The 14,081-nt window shown below is 32.9% G+C and overlaps 2 protein-coding genes across 3 annotated transcripts; one reads left to right on the top strand and one right to left on the bottom strand.

Moving 5' to 3' along the window:
- Positions 1-2,661: 2,661 nt before the first annotated feature.
- Positions 2,662-6,168, bottom strand: LOC136226499 (acyl-lipid (9-3)-desaturase-like). Of its 2 annotated transcripts, XR_010687748.1 has the most exons (4): positions 5,628-6,168; positions 5,476-5,527; positions 5,286-5,355; positions 2,662-3,252 (listed from the first exon to the last, which is right to left on the bottom strand). XR_010687748.1 is itself a non-coding variant. In XM_066015015.1 (3 exons), the coding sequence occupies exons 1-3, from the start codon at positions 5,666-5,668 to the stop codon at positions 2,956-2,958; spliced, it is 408 nt and encodes a 135-aa protein (XP_065871087.1). In that variant the 5' UTR covers positions 5,669-6,129; the 3' UTR covers positions 2,662-2,955. The 2 variants fall into 2 exon arrangements, 1 of the variants encoding a protein (XP_065871087.1); XM_066015015.1 differs by lacking the exon at positions 5,476-5,527 and having other exon boundaries at positions 5,628-6,129.
- A 101-nt stretch (positions 6,169-6,269) lies between these two features.
- Positions 6,270-7,058, top strand: LOC136226500 (protein CHLORORESPIRATORY REDUCTION 42, chloroplastic). Its single transcript, XM_066015016.1, has 2 exons — positions 6,270-6,591; positions 6,668-7,058. The coding sequence occupies exons 1-2, from the start codon at positions 6,350-6,352 to the stop codon at positions 6,771-6,773; spliced, it is 348 nt and encodes a 115-aa protein (XP_065871088.1). The 5' UTR covers positions 6,270-6,349; the 3' UTR covers positions 6,774-7,058.
- Positions 7,059-14,081: the final 7,023 nt, after the last annotated feature.

Here is a 14,081-nt window from a genome sequence, read left to right on the forward strand (position 1 = left end):
TATGTCCAAAAATAAAAGATTTATGCAAAGTTTAAAGGTTTTACGTAAAACTCTATTTTTCACAAAGTTTTTTTGGATTTTTTTTTATAAAATAACAGGTTTACATAAATTTAGTCTAACTTTACATAAATTATCTCTAAAAATAACAAATTTGAGTAAAGTTCAAATATTTTACGTAAAACTCTATTTTTCACATAGTTAGTGATTTTTTCTCATAAAATAACAGGTTTACATAAATTTAGTCTAACAATTTATGTAAATTTAGTCTAACTTTATATAAATTATGTCTAAAAATAAAAAATTTATGTAAATTTCAAAGGTTTTACATAAAACTCTATTTTTCGCAAAGTTTGTGGAATTTTTCAATTAAAACAACATGTTTACGCAAATTATGTCTAAAATAAAAGATTTACGTAAAGTTCAATAGTTTTACGTTAAACTATATTTTTCACAATGTTTGTAGATTTTTTCAATTAAAATAACAAGTTTACTTAAATTTAGTCCAACTTTACATAAATTATGTCTAAAAATAAAGGATTTACGCAAAGTTGAAAGGTTCATAACACTCTTTTTTGCAAAACTACTATTTTTTTATAGTAAAAATACAACTTTATGTAAATTTAGTCTTATTTTACGTAAATTTAGTTTAACTTTACATAAATCATGTCTAAAAATAAAGGATTTATGTAGAGTCTAAAGGTTTTACATAAAACTCTATTTTTCACAAAGTTTGTGTTTTTTTTTTCTGAAATAACAACTTTACATAAATTAAGTTCCACTTTATGTAAATTATGTCTAAAAATTAAAGATTTACGTAAAACTCAATTTTTTACAAAGTTGGTTGGATTTTTTTTTTGTTAAAATAACTTTACGTAAATTAATTCCAAGTTTACTAAATTATGTTTAAAAGTTAAGGGTTTACGTAAAGTTCAAGATTCTACGTAAAACTTGATTTTTCACAAAGTTTGCTGGATTTGTTTTTTGTTAAAATAACAAATTTACGTAAATTATGTTTAAAAATAAAGAATTTATGTAAAGTTCAAAGAGTTTACGTAAAATTCTCATTTTCAAAAATTTTGCATGTTTTTTTAGATAACAACTTTACGTAAATTATGTCTAAAAATAAAGGTTTTACATAAAGTTCAAAAGTTTTACGAAACTCTATTTTTCACAAAATTTGTGTTTTTTCTTGTGAAATAACAACTTTACCTAAATTAAGTCGAACTTTACGTAAATTATGTCTAAAAATAAAGAATTTACGTAAAGTTAAAGATTTTACGTAAAACTCTATTTTTTACAAAGTTTGTGTATTTTTTTAAATAACAAGTGTACGTAAATTAAATCCAACTTTACGTATATTATGTCTAAAAATAAAGAATTTATGCAAATTCAAAGATTTTATGTAAAATTTTATCTTTTATAAAGTTTATGTTTTTTTATAAAATAACAACTTTATGTAAATTAAGTCTAACTATACGTAAATTTACATAAATTTTGGTACTTAGATTTTATTTTGTCACAAAAAATATATCTGAACTTAGGATGACTGGACAATCTAGTACCTATGGACCTGCTACAACCGGTTAACCATTAAAAATGTGGATAAATTACAGCTATGGTACCTGAACTTTAACTACTTCCATATTTTGCTACCTATACTTCATTTTTAAATAAGAGACATAGTTTGACAATATCTCTTACTTAAATGTGGGACCCACTTAAGTTGTAAAGGCAGTTTATCCCTTTATTTGTATCTCTAATCTTCTCATACTCTCTCTTTCATTTTTTATTCTTCTCTCTCTAAAACAATTTATTTCCATATTAGAACCGAACCCATCACGAATTGTTTGTGCAAAAATAAAGTCTGGGTATTAAAGTATGAAAGAATGTAAAGTTTAGGTATTATAATTATAATTTATCTATATTTTTAATGGTTAACTGGATATAGCACATCAATAGGTACTATTCTGTCAACTTATCTTAAGTTCAAGTATTTTTTTGTGGCAAAATAAAATCTAAATACTAAAATGTAAAAAAGAAAAATTTCAAATGCTATGGTTGTAATTTAACCATATATTATTTGATTTCTATTTACCCATATATTATTTTGATTTCTTTACTTTCCATCCTAATTAAATATTTTTTTTTATCACTTATTTGAAATAGAAAAGCAATTTAGTTCTAAAAAGAATAAAACCAAATATGCACTAAATATTTCTATTTGGAGCCTATCATACACGTTGTGTGACATGTCAATTAGCAAGCTGGGCAAGTATTTGAATATATTTCACTAGAATTAGATCATTAATCTTTTATAAAGAGTTTCTTAAGATAAGAAAGAATTTAAAGGCACTTGGGTCTGCCATGGTGGGTCTTCGTATTAGCATAGCAAGGATAGACATCTCGATTGCTAGAAGTACTAACAGTTGCACTTGCTTCAACAATATTCACCTGAAACACAACCAAATTAATTCAAGCTTCTTATTGTTCCTTGGCTTAAACCCTAAGACTTCCACTAGATACTGATCAACAAACAAAGTTCCATCGCTATCAACAATGGCATTCGACCTCTTCAACTCATTAACATTCATTGCTAGAGATGAAGCAACATCAGAGTTGGTTAATAGGGACGTAAGGCAAGACCATTAAAAGCAAACGATGGATGGATCAACAGATAATACACATCCCGTTAGTTTCTTTTCTGCACAGTTGAGCAGAAACACATCAACTTGGAGGGTAGTCAGTATGAATGATCTTTCACCTAATCCAAAAATTAAAAGGAACAATTACAACCTCAACTCAACAAGTGACATATACTTATTTCTTCAACTGAAATCTATTCTAATATGACCTTGGCCTTGGCCTTGGGTATCTATGAATAAAATGTAGTCATAATGACTTCAATAGGCATACATAAACAACTGCAAAAACAAAAAGCTTCACAGAATCCCCATCTCATCCATGGGCATTAACAGCTTCCCAAACTAAATTCTTTGAAACTGGGTTTTTGAGATCCCTAGCTTGCAAGGCGACGGTTTGGAGAGTCTTCAATGCCATTTCGTTAGCCTTGAAAAAAGATGCAGAAGTGTCAAGAAAGTTATGCTTCTTGCACAGCTCGATGACAAACAATGAGATTTTCCTAAGATTACGTCGAGGCAATCGGGGAAACAGATGGTGTTCAATCTGAAACTGCAATCCACCATGAAACCAATCCATCCAAGTTGAGCAATTTATATTAAGTGTTCCCATTGTCTGCTTGTTAAACCAATCATTCCCATTAGGACCACCAAGATAAACTCAAAGTTAGAATATAGTATATATAATCTTCCGTAAGAACACAACTACATAGATTCAATCATGTTAATTAACATTACTACAAAACAACACAACTCAATTATGCAAAATCTAATGAATTGCCACTAGGAAGGATGCATACTACAGAGGAGAAAATTATTCACTTCGTTGGAGAAAAAAATTCAATCAAATAGCCATTGATCACTGAGGCAGCCATGGTGAAATATGCAAATACAAGAAAATGAAGTTCAGTTTCACAAAACCCGAACTTCAATGACTTACCCGATAGTGAAAGAAGCATGGACAAATTAATATATCACACTTTTCTGTTAAATTAAGTAATTGGTTAAAACAACCCTAATTCATATTAGTTGTCTAAACATGAGAGTCTAAACAAACAGAATCAACACAATATATTAGTGGAACTGACTTTCTACTAGATGGAAAGCTAAAGCAGCTAATTTGCAGTTAATAGGCAGGTTCACATGAAAGACTTGAGCAGAAGAGTAACATTTTCAGCAGCCAGAGAACATTATATATGCGAATTATAAACACAGTTGCAACGCACACCAAATCATTTAAACTGGAAATAGACTCATGTATTAATATTGAAGAAACTAGTAGAGTTGTTTGCAAAGGTGTTTAACAGTGAAAATTTTCGTTTGTACACCATGAGTTAATTATTAAAGGTCAATAAACAAATACCAGTGGAAGTTGATAAAGGAGCTGCATAAATGATACCAGAAAAGCCAAGTGACTATATGATGCACACATCAGACACAAATCAACTGGAATCTAGACTACATGCTCCAGAAAGTGAATGAAACTCCTGCTATATTTTTCTATGAGGCATGTAAGAATATGAGAATTATAAACACATTGCAACAATTAGCAAATTATACAGATGGCATATAGGCTGATTATAAGTGAAAATGAACATTAGAGTCCCTTAATTCCAAATAAGCCTTAGGATCAACAATAGCTACGATGCTTAATTTTGAAATTTACTAAACTTTTAAGCATAGAAAAGACTTCAGAATTGCACTGGAGTATGTACCATAACAGACATGTAATAGCAATTTACACTATTTGAAATACTCAACTGAGTAGGCATTAACACTAGGGGTGTGCATCGGTTCAAAACCAAACTGAAAAACCCTTTGGAATAGTTATACTTGTTTACAAGCTCTCGCTCTTGAGACTGAAAGAGCCTGAAGGTCTTTTCAGCTAGTTATATCAGTTAAGTCTCCACAATGGCATCGTCATTTAGCAGAACTAGAAAACAGAAATGTCAGAATTTTGACCTCGGAATTTATGGCAACAGATAACATTGCTTGAAATATGTCAGCAAATTCCTAATTGATTTGATATCTCCCAATCAAACTGCATCCTCAATGGGAACTCCTATTGATTGACAAATAGATGCATGGAAGGATGACTGAAAAATGCCTAATAGCTATGCAGATGAAGATAAATATGACTTTGATCTCTATAACTAATGGAGTACCATTCCAGCCAAAAATTAAAAGCTTAAGTGAAATTGATCTTCCTTGATTCTCTTGTGATGAATTGAAACATAGTACCACGTTGACTTCATAGTTAATACATCCTGCTCGCTGAATTGAAAAGATTAACACCCTATGTTGTAAAAGGAAACACGATCAACCAGCTATAAAACATCATCACTACCAATGAAAAACAAAAACAAAATGATTCTATAAATATGATACTCAATGCAGAATTTTACTGCTATAATATTTATGCAAAGAGATCCAACCGGACCAAAGGAGATCGACAACTAACAAACTGAGGGTCCTCCACCTCCAACTATTTTTCTACAGAAGGCATCATATCGAATGTTCATTATTAGAAGGCTCAATCAAACTTATATTCCTAACAACTTGCAAAGATAATGCAGATATTAGTGATTTTGTTATTATGCACATACAACTTCCTTTTTTAACTTATGAAGAGAGAAAGAGGAAAATTACCCAAATCTTTAATTTGCAACAGGCCAATATGACAGCAGGCACATGAGCCTCAAGAGGATCAAGCCTTTTCCTGGTAATTATCAAATAGAAACTCAAAACTATCAGTAATCAAATGCATTTGGATTAGAAAAGGTTGAAACTTGGTTGTAGTGAAAAAACTCGAAGAAAATTTAAATAGTACAATCCTTACTTTTTCACATACTTATCCAAATAGCAAATGCAATTAAGAAAATGTGAATCTCCTTCAACAAATGCAAAAACGACAAATGGTGAACGATGAGCAAAAACTAAAATTTCGATGAATTTAAGTCATAAAGAGAAATTGACAAAGTAAAAGCTAACCTTAACTGCTTCAACAATCGGTAGAGAAGGCATGGGTCCATCTTCCTCAACAATCGACGAGGTTTGCATCTTCGGTCGATAAGGCAGCTTCGTTTTCCTAATTGCTAGTAGAGACATGGCCAATAGCTCATACATACTATTGCTCTGCTCAGGAAAAGTTGGATGTGTAGAAGAAGAAGCAGCAGAAGCAAAAGAATAGGCACAATTAGAACAGGAAGAAGACCATGACATGAAGCCTACGTTTTAAATCAATTGTTAAGATGAACGTGCGTCGACAAACCAGTGATAAACAGAAAGGTTGTGAGCAGGGACATTCATTAATCCACGAAAATTATAAAGTAAAAACTAACAAATTAAGGAGATGAAACTTAGGAATTAGACATTTCGGGCTGGAAGGGATGACGGAAAAGAGACGGCGGAAGCAAACGTCAAAGCTAAAATAGATGTGTGGTGTGGAAGAGAAATAATCTAAAGATGGCTGAAAGAAGCCAGATAGATGCATCCATCCATCCATCCATCCCTATAATTGTGAAGTAAAAAGACAACAATATCCTTTCTGAAAAAACGTCATCGTTTTGGTATAAGGAAATCAGAATCATTTATAAATATTGTGTACGGGAGGGTCAAATTGGTGAGAAAGGGTCCTGAAAGTAGATTGAGTTTGGGGGTTATAAATAGATAGGGTGGAAGTTGGAACCACAAAAACATTATCTAGAGTTGGAATGGCATTATCATTTGTGTCATCCGCAAGAGTTGATAATTTAAGTATGCAGCAATTCAGGTACGGGAATAGAAGGTTGAATTTGGTGAGTGAAAGATGCTCATCTGATGAAAATAAAAATAAGAAACTTGGGATAGGTTCAGCAATAGTAGTAACAGAGGCTCCCAAAATGATAAAGACGGCAGCTTCTGTACCATGCCTCAGGCTTAATTCTGGTTTAGTCAAGCCTGGTGATGTAGGCAGGCAGGTACCTTCTTTTCTTTTTATAATTCCCTTCTTTTTATATGATTACTTACTTAATCATGTTTACGTAATGCAGAATAGTGTCAAGAAAGCCTAAAGATGTGTGGGCAGTTCGTCTCACCATTGGGACTTATCTCATTGATGCCAAATATTTCAAGCCTTTGGACCTTCTTAACCAATGATTCCAATTCCTTTTCTTCCTCATATATAACTTTCATTTTCTTTTAATATACATGTTAGTATCAATGTTATGTTGCCCATTCAAGACTTGGAAATGCTCTTGTAACCCTATATGGGATAAAGTAAACATCATATATCATACATTGTTCCGCTGTAATTTCAGGGATTTTCAAGTACCTATAGATGCTTGGGGGAGTAAATGTATATGGCAGTTTCAAGAATTATCATTTGTGATGGTGATGGAAAAACATTTCGTTGTATTTAAAAAAATATTTATTATTCTTCAATATTTTAATGCGCTAAATATTAAAAAATCATTACACTAATTTTTAATATTTATATATTCATTAATTTTTTAATCTGTGAATTTCTATAAACATCTACACAATAATGACAAAACCAAATAAAAAGACAGTGCAGAGTATGGATCTAAAACTAATAAAGCAATAAAGTGGAAAGCAAATGCAGCCACCAGCATACATACGGAAAAAAGTAGGATAGTACCTTCTTTAAAAGGTTGGATATGTAAATCATTCAAGTGGGAATTTTTTTACTTCTAAAAATTAAGGTAAAATATATTTATAATAGCCAATTTTTAACATGTTTCATATTTCATTATTTACCTTCATTTTCATAATATGATCAATATCACTTAGCCCGTTTAAATTTAAACGTAGATTCCATTGAAATGGAAAAGATCCATTTGTCCTTATAGATTTTTTTCTCATCCTAACACGTTTCTCTTTTTCTTTCTCAACGACTCTCTCTTTTCCTTGTAATCTCTTTATACACCTTTTCTCATTTTCTTTTTAATATTGTAGCGTAACGTGTCTCCATTTTCTAGATCTAATAAATTTTGTTAAAAAAATAGAAGCTATTGAATGTAATTAGATAAAAATTCGATGTCATTTGAAACTTTTGAAAGTTTAAGATGGGAACAAATAAATAGACCAAAGATTGGTACTATATGTGTAATTTAACTCCTAAGACAAAAATCATTAGGATAGACAAAAAAGAAAGAAAAAGTGAAGGTGCGAACAAGACAAGAGCGCTTATACCCGGAAAAAGTGGGTCGGATAGTACCCAATTCCCCCCTTCAAGTGTTAGAATATAAATATTTACAATCTCTCAGTCGCGACACGCGCGATGCAAGACGGAAATTGGACCAATTTTTGTACCTTTTCCTATTCCTACTCTACATTAAACCCTATTAATCTACCATATTTAATACACATCTATCAAATCTATATACATCACCTAAACTTTCACTAATCAAACACTCTTTCCTCTTCCCAACACCAAGATCTCTCATCTTCCCAACATATCTTTTCCTTATTCATCATCTTCTTCCTTCCACAAACACATACCATCACTCAACCATTACAACTTTCTTTCATCTCTTTCAAATTTTCTTAAACCTCTCTCACCAAAATCAAACCAAAATGCCTAGACATAAGGGAGTTGCCAACAAAACTAAAGCCACAGAAGCAAACCGTTTACGTGTTCAGTATGGGGCAACGTTCGATATTGAAACAGAAGCGGAAGGGCGACGTTATCTACAGTTTTCCGAGAGAAAAATGGAGTTTACCGATATGCAATTCTTGGATTTCGATACGGTAAATGATTTTCTTTCTCTGAACGTATAAATGAGTATTTAAGCGTTTTTTGTAACCTTGTGCTATGATAAAAAGAAGGGTGTTATTTCTTTTCGAAATAATGGAGTTAAATTTGAGGTTGATTATGAGACAATGGGAGAATGGTTTGGTTTTCCTACTAGGACTTTTTATCAAAAGTCGAAAACATTTAGTACGCACTCTGTTTGGCATTCTTTAACAAACTTAGAGGTGTTCTATCCGAAAAACACTTCAAGCAAATAGATTAAGGACAATTGCGTGTTTTATTTTCACAAGTATTTGTCTTTTTCATTATTTGGTCGAGTAGAAAGTTTCAAAGTGCAGAGTCGTGATTTGTTCGTGTTTGACAGTATTTTTAAGAATTTTACCATTGATAGTATTGGCATGATCTTCGATAATTTATATCGAGCCACCATTTCCCGCAATAGGCAAGTGCCTATGGGTAATTTAATTACCGGGATAGTTTTGGGTGCTCGAGGTGAATTAACGGATTATCAAAACTTACCTCATCATGTTGGATTGCCTCTTTTGGACATTGCGGCTCTTCAAAGAGCCAATTTAGTGCTTAAACTTGGTCCCCCCGCATTTATTCCATATGAAGAGCGCATTAAGCGTCTTGTTGCTATTTCAGGTGGTGGAGCTTCGAGTTCTTAAGGGTTAGGTACCGGAGAGGGTGAAGATGAAGATGAAGAGGATGAGGAGGAGGAGAATGTTGATACCCAAGCACAAGAGCAAGCACATGAAGAAGAACCAAATGTTGAAGAACAAGTCAGATGGCAACGTGTTTTGACACAAGTGAATGATCATAACCGTCAAATGAATTTACGGTTAGATGAAGTGGTTGCCAACAATACCGAAATGAGTTCAAGGATCACCACGGTGGATGCTAATATCAATACTTTGAGGCGTGAGCACAAATCAACTCGTCACCGGATGCTATCATTTTTCCGACGCTAAGGAGTTGTGACTACACCATCACCACCGGGTTCACCTTCTCAAGATTAGGTTTTATCCTTTCTTAACTCATTTTTCGTTATTGTTATGTTTGATTAAGTTTGGTACAATATTTCTAATTATGTTTGGTACAATTTCTATTTATTATGTTGAATGTTTTGTTACTATATTTTCGTTTCTAATTCGTATGCTTAATTTCGTACTATTTTTCGTGTTTTATCAATTTTTGCACCAATGCGGACATGGTCCAAATTAAGTATGGGAGGAGATATTTCATATTCGTTTTTATTTTACGTACGAATGGATGCAACGAATGAGAATGAATGCTATTTATTTAAGTATAAATGCATGTTGATAATTTTCATTATTAATAAGTAATATACAAATTGCAACATTTGTTTTTTTTACACAAATGCAACATTTCTATGCAACATTTTTCAAACCATTTCAAAATGATATTTTTATATAAACATTATTTTTATAACTTATGATTATTTTTAGGTTATCATTATCGTTAGAAATAATATTTCTATACGGGCAATATTTTTAAAATATTTTTACAAATCTCCAAAACGATTTTATAAAAAAGTCTCGAGTGAATGTATATAAGTAAAATTTCTTTATTTTTTATCTCTATTTTATATCATGTAAATTCATGATAAATATAAATCTTATTTTTAATTTTCAATTAGGTTTATGGGCATAAATCGAACTAACAATTTTAGCTTTTTAGCTCGGTTTGATTTCATCTTACATTAAAACCAATTGAAGTTTTTAAGGAAACTTTAGCCATAATACATGTTGAATTTTAAGTCAATATAGGATGAATGTGCTATTTTTCTTTCCCATTTTAAAAATTTTCATTTTTATAACTCGTGTTAATTAAATTAAGTAATCGTATTCTTAACTTTTGGCCACGATTGAGACCACTCATATTACAATCGAGGTATGAAAGGAAAGAAAAAGTAAATAAATGGTACTTTTGGCCACGATTGCGACCACCCTTATCACAATCGAGGTATGGAAGGAACGTTAAAATAAAAGCAAAAATTAAACGTGTTTAAAGTTTAAAGTAACGATTGCGTTCACCCATGGCATGGTCGGTACCTCTTAAGCAAACACAAAACCAATTTAATTAATATTAAGTCACGGTCGAGACCACCCTTATCACGGGCGTGACTATCAAATAAATTAGACATAAGTCCTTATTAATCTATATTTTCATATAATAGTTTAGGTTTGGGAAAGGAAATTTTGTGCTTTGAAATGCCTTGAGACGAAAGACTCAAAAACATGCGTGCTTACACTGTCCCGAATACTTCAATATTAAAATTGAGATACAAGACGAATGATATATCGCTTTTATATTAGCTAGTTTGATGTTTTGCGTATAAATTTACCATACAAGTTTATCTTTCGGTTTAACTAATTCAAAAAGGAATATATAGACATATGTTCTATTTTCATACAGAGATTGATCGAAGAATAAATTCAGTGAAATTTTGCTCAGGACTAGCAAAAGCTTAAGTGTGTGAGATTTGATAAGCCCAAAATATACCTAAAATATCATTAATAATTGCGTCAGTTTTATATTGAAATCGTGCTAATTATATTTGTTTAGAGTACTTTTTACGTCTTTATATGTTTCTTTGATGCAAGGTACTTAATTATTTGGTTAAATCCAAATAGAAGCTAAAACGGAGCAAAAACGAGAGAAAAACCTAAGTTACGAGCCAAAAGTACGAGTAATTCAGAAGACCGATTCAAGAAGACGGGAAGCGGATGAGACCGGGAATAAACACCCGTGTCGCGACCGAGATTCCCACATCTCGGTCGCGACACACTAACTTCAGACACAGAAAATGATTTTCGTTCAGCCATAATTCTCAGCCTCAGGTCGCGACTGAGATTCTCAAATCTCGGTAGCAACAGCAGTAATTCCAGCACTGATTTCACATGTCAAAAATCCAAAAAATGTGTCTGTTCGTTCGGATAGAAACGAATCTTCACAGCGGACACGACCCTTCAAACACAACCCTCCAACATCTATAAATAAGTGAATTATTTCAGAATTCATATTGGTCATTTTAGAGTTTTAGAGAGTTGTTATTATGTTGAAGAAGTTCTGATTTAGTAAAGAGTCAGAGTTTATTTTTCATTCTGTAAAAGCAAACTTGTTGTACACAAGTTGTTCTTAGATTAATTACAAACACATTAGCATTTATTTAGATTTAAGAGTTGTTCGAAGACAAGTTCACATTCTGATAGTGGATCCAGCGATCTTTATTTCGAGGATTCAGCGAGAAGGATTAGCGGCTGAAGCGCCACAGGGTCTGACAAACCTACGAAGTTTGAGAAAATGATTGACAACCCGGAACTCAAATTAGTTAAAATGCTATCCATGTTTCTTCTTCTCTGTTAACTTGTGAAGATTCACAATTCTATAATAATACATTTTTCTATTCAATATATTCTTTCTGTTATTATTTTGATGTTATTCTGATAAAATGATTTTCAAAGTAATATACTGGTGTTTTCATTAAAACGTTTTACACAAATATATTTATAAAGAAACTTTGTTGAACATTTAAAAAGATTAGGATTTATGGATGATATGGTCGATAGCTCGGCTTATCAGACATAAAACACCAATTTGATTAAAGTAGCGATCTTGCTCGATCGTAGGAAGATCGTCTGCAGTTCATAACCCGATAATTGCATAAATTAATGAATTTTACATGTTTATAATCTTACCAAAGTTATAGTTGCTTTCTTGCTTAATGCGAGTAAGTTTCGTGTAGTTCTTATTATAAACACAAGCTCCTGACTTGTGATTAAATCTCAAGACAGAATTGAATTCTAAGTTTCAACATATTAATTTCATCGAAACCATATCAATACAATTAATTAAACGATTTTCTAAAGTTAAACCTAAAGACGTGAATTAAATTGAATTAAAATAAGTTTTTCATGAAAAAGCGTTCCTTGTGGGTTCGATATCTTTTATTACCACAAGCGTATACCGTGCACTTGCGGAAATCGCTCAACAAGCGCCTAGAGATATGCTGTGATGTGGATGGAGTCTGGTACCTATGGAAAACAGCTGAGGAGCTAAAACAGAAGGGCACCAACCAACTAGAAAGTTCGAAGAAAAGAAAAAACAATGAAGGATTCACCCAGCCTATAGATATTTCACCCCTGAAAACATTTGCGGAAAACCAACACCATGATGCTGGTGACGAGAGGTTTTTCCAACAGGCTGCTCGCTTGAGCATGGAAAAAATTCTGATCAATTTCAGGGTGATGGAACAACAGCTAGCGGTATATGACCAGGAGATCAAGATCCCCAGAGCGAGAATAGTTGTGCTGGAAATGGGGAATAGCACTGCTGGTACCAAACAGACTGTTTCAGATGCTTCCAAACAAAGCCCAACAAGAAACCTGTTAAGATTGAAGCCAATGCACCAGCGACTTTGAAAGATGTTGATGATGTAGGGGAGGATGCTCAGTCCTCCCAATCTCCCGCGGTTTGATTCACTACACTACTCCCTCCATGCTTGCACCTGTGTTTATCCGTTGTTGTTTGCTTGTGTTTTTGCTAATGTCGAATTCTGCCCATATTGTTTGTCATTGAGGACAATGTTTCGTTCAAGTTGGGGGTAGGGAATTCTCATTTTAGCATCTCTACAGTTGTTTAGTCTGTCTTGTTCCCCCATGCTTGCTGCTATTGTTTTCCTCTTATTATGCAATGTACACCTTCACTCCACCAAAATCAAAGCACATCACCCCTACACACCCTGTGCGCATCCTCCATCTTATTCCATAAACTTTTGAGAAAAACTCCTCTAGCTAGTTTGCAGGCAGTTTACTTGTTTTGACCATGAATTAATAACTCTGCTAGGATTAGGAAGATTAAATTTGTGATGAATTATTCATTTATGACCTTTATTGCATGATAGCTGCGAACAACCTGTGAGAGTTGAGCCAAAAAGATGCATGTGCATATGCATGTGGAAAATTTGTTTTTATGAGTGGGCTTTGCTTGTTCAGCTGTAAGTAGGCTTTGCTATGGTTGCCCTAATATAAAGTAGCTAGTTGTTCGGCATAAAAAGTTGATCGTCCCAAACACTCACCCCTTTTACCCAACACCTAGCAATAACAAACAAGAAATGGCTCATAGGGTCACCCTGACGAATGCCCTAGGAAGGAGTAAAATCATCGGACATATCCCCATTTATCATAACTTGAAAAATAGGAGAAGTAATACAAACCTCAATTAACCTCCTGCAATTCTTCAGGATCCCAGCTCTCCTCAGACTCTCAAGAAGAAAACTCCAGTTAAGCCGATCATAGGCTTTCTCCAGATCAAGCTTTAAAGCCACAAAACCACGCTTTCCCTTCTTAACTTTCATCAAATGAACCATTTCCTGTGCAATAACGACATTATCCATCATCTGTCTACCAGGCACAAAACTACCTTGGTTTTGGCTGATAATATCTGGGAGAATACAGCGGAGTCTATTAGCCACAATTTTGGTGACAGCCTTATACAAAACATTGCACAAACTAATCGGCCTCATATGTAAGAAAGAAGAAGGATTCTCCACTTTAGGAATTAGAACAAGTAGAGTTTTATTAACGAGCCTAATATCCTCAGATCCTTTAAAAACCCCCTCGACAAAACTGCAGACCCCATCCTTAACCATTTCCCAATGTTTATGA

This window comes from Euphorbia lathyris, chromosome 4 (genome assembly GCF_963576675.1).
Source record: "Euphorbia lathyris chromosome 4, ddEupLath1.1, whole genome shotgun sequence".
NCBI lineage: Eukaryota > Viridiplantae > Streptophyta > Magnoliopsida > Malpighiales > Euphorbiaceae > Euphorbia > Euphorbia lathyris.

Excerpts from the sequence above, each read along its gene's own strand:
- LOC136226499 (XM_066015015.1), bottom strand. The coding sequence starts at position 5,668 with ATGGACCCATGCCTTCTCTACCGATTGTTGAAGCAGTTAAG. Across the intron at positions 5,356-5,627 it reads CGATTGTTGAAGCAGTTAAG|GAAAAGGCTTGATCCTCTTG; the intron begins GTTAGCTTTTAC and ends GATAATTACCAG. Across the intron at positions 3,253-5,285 it reads GTTGCAAATTAAAGATTTGG|ACAATGGGAACACTTAATAT; the intron begins GTAATTTTCCTC and ends TTTAACAAGCAG.
- LOC136226500 (XM_066015016.1), top strand. The coding sequence starts at position 6,350 with ATGGCATTATCATTTGTGTCATCCGCAAGAGTTGATAATTTAAGTATG. Across the intron at positions 6,592-6,667 it reads AAGCCTGGTGATGTAGGCAG|AATAGTGTCAAGAAAGCCTA; the intron begins GCAGGTACCTTC and ends TACGTAATGCAG.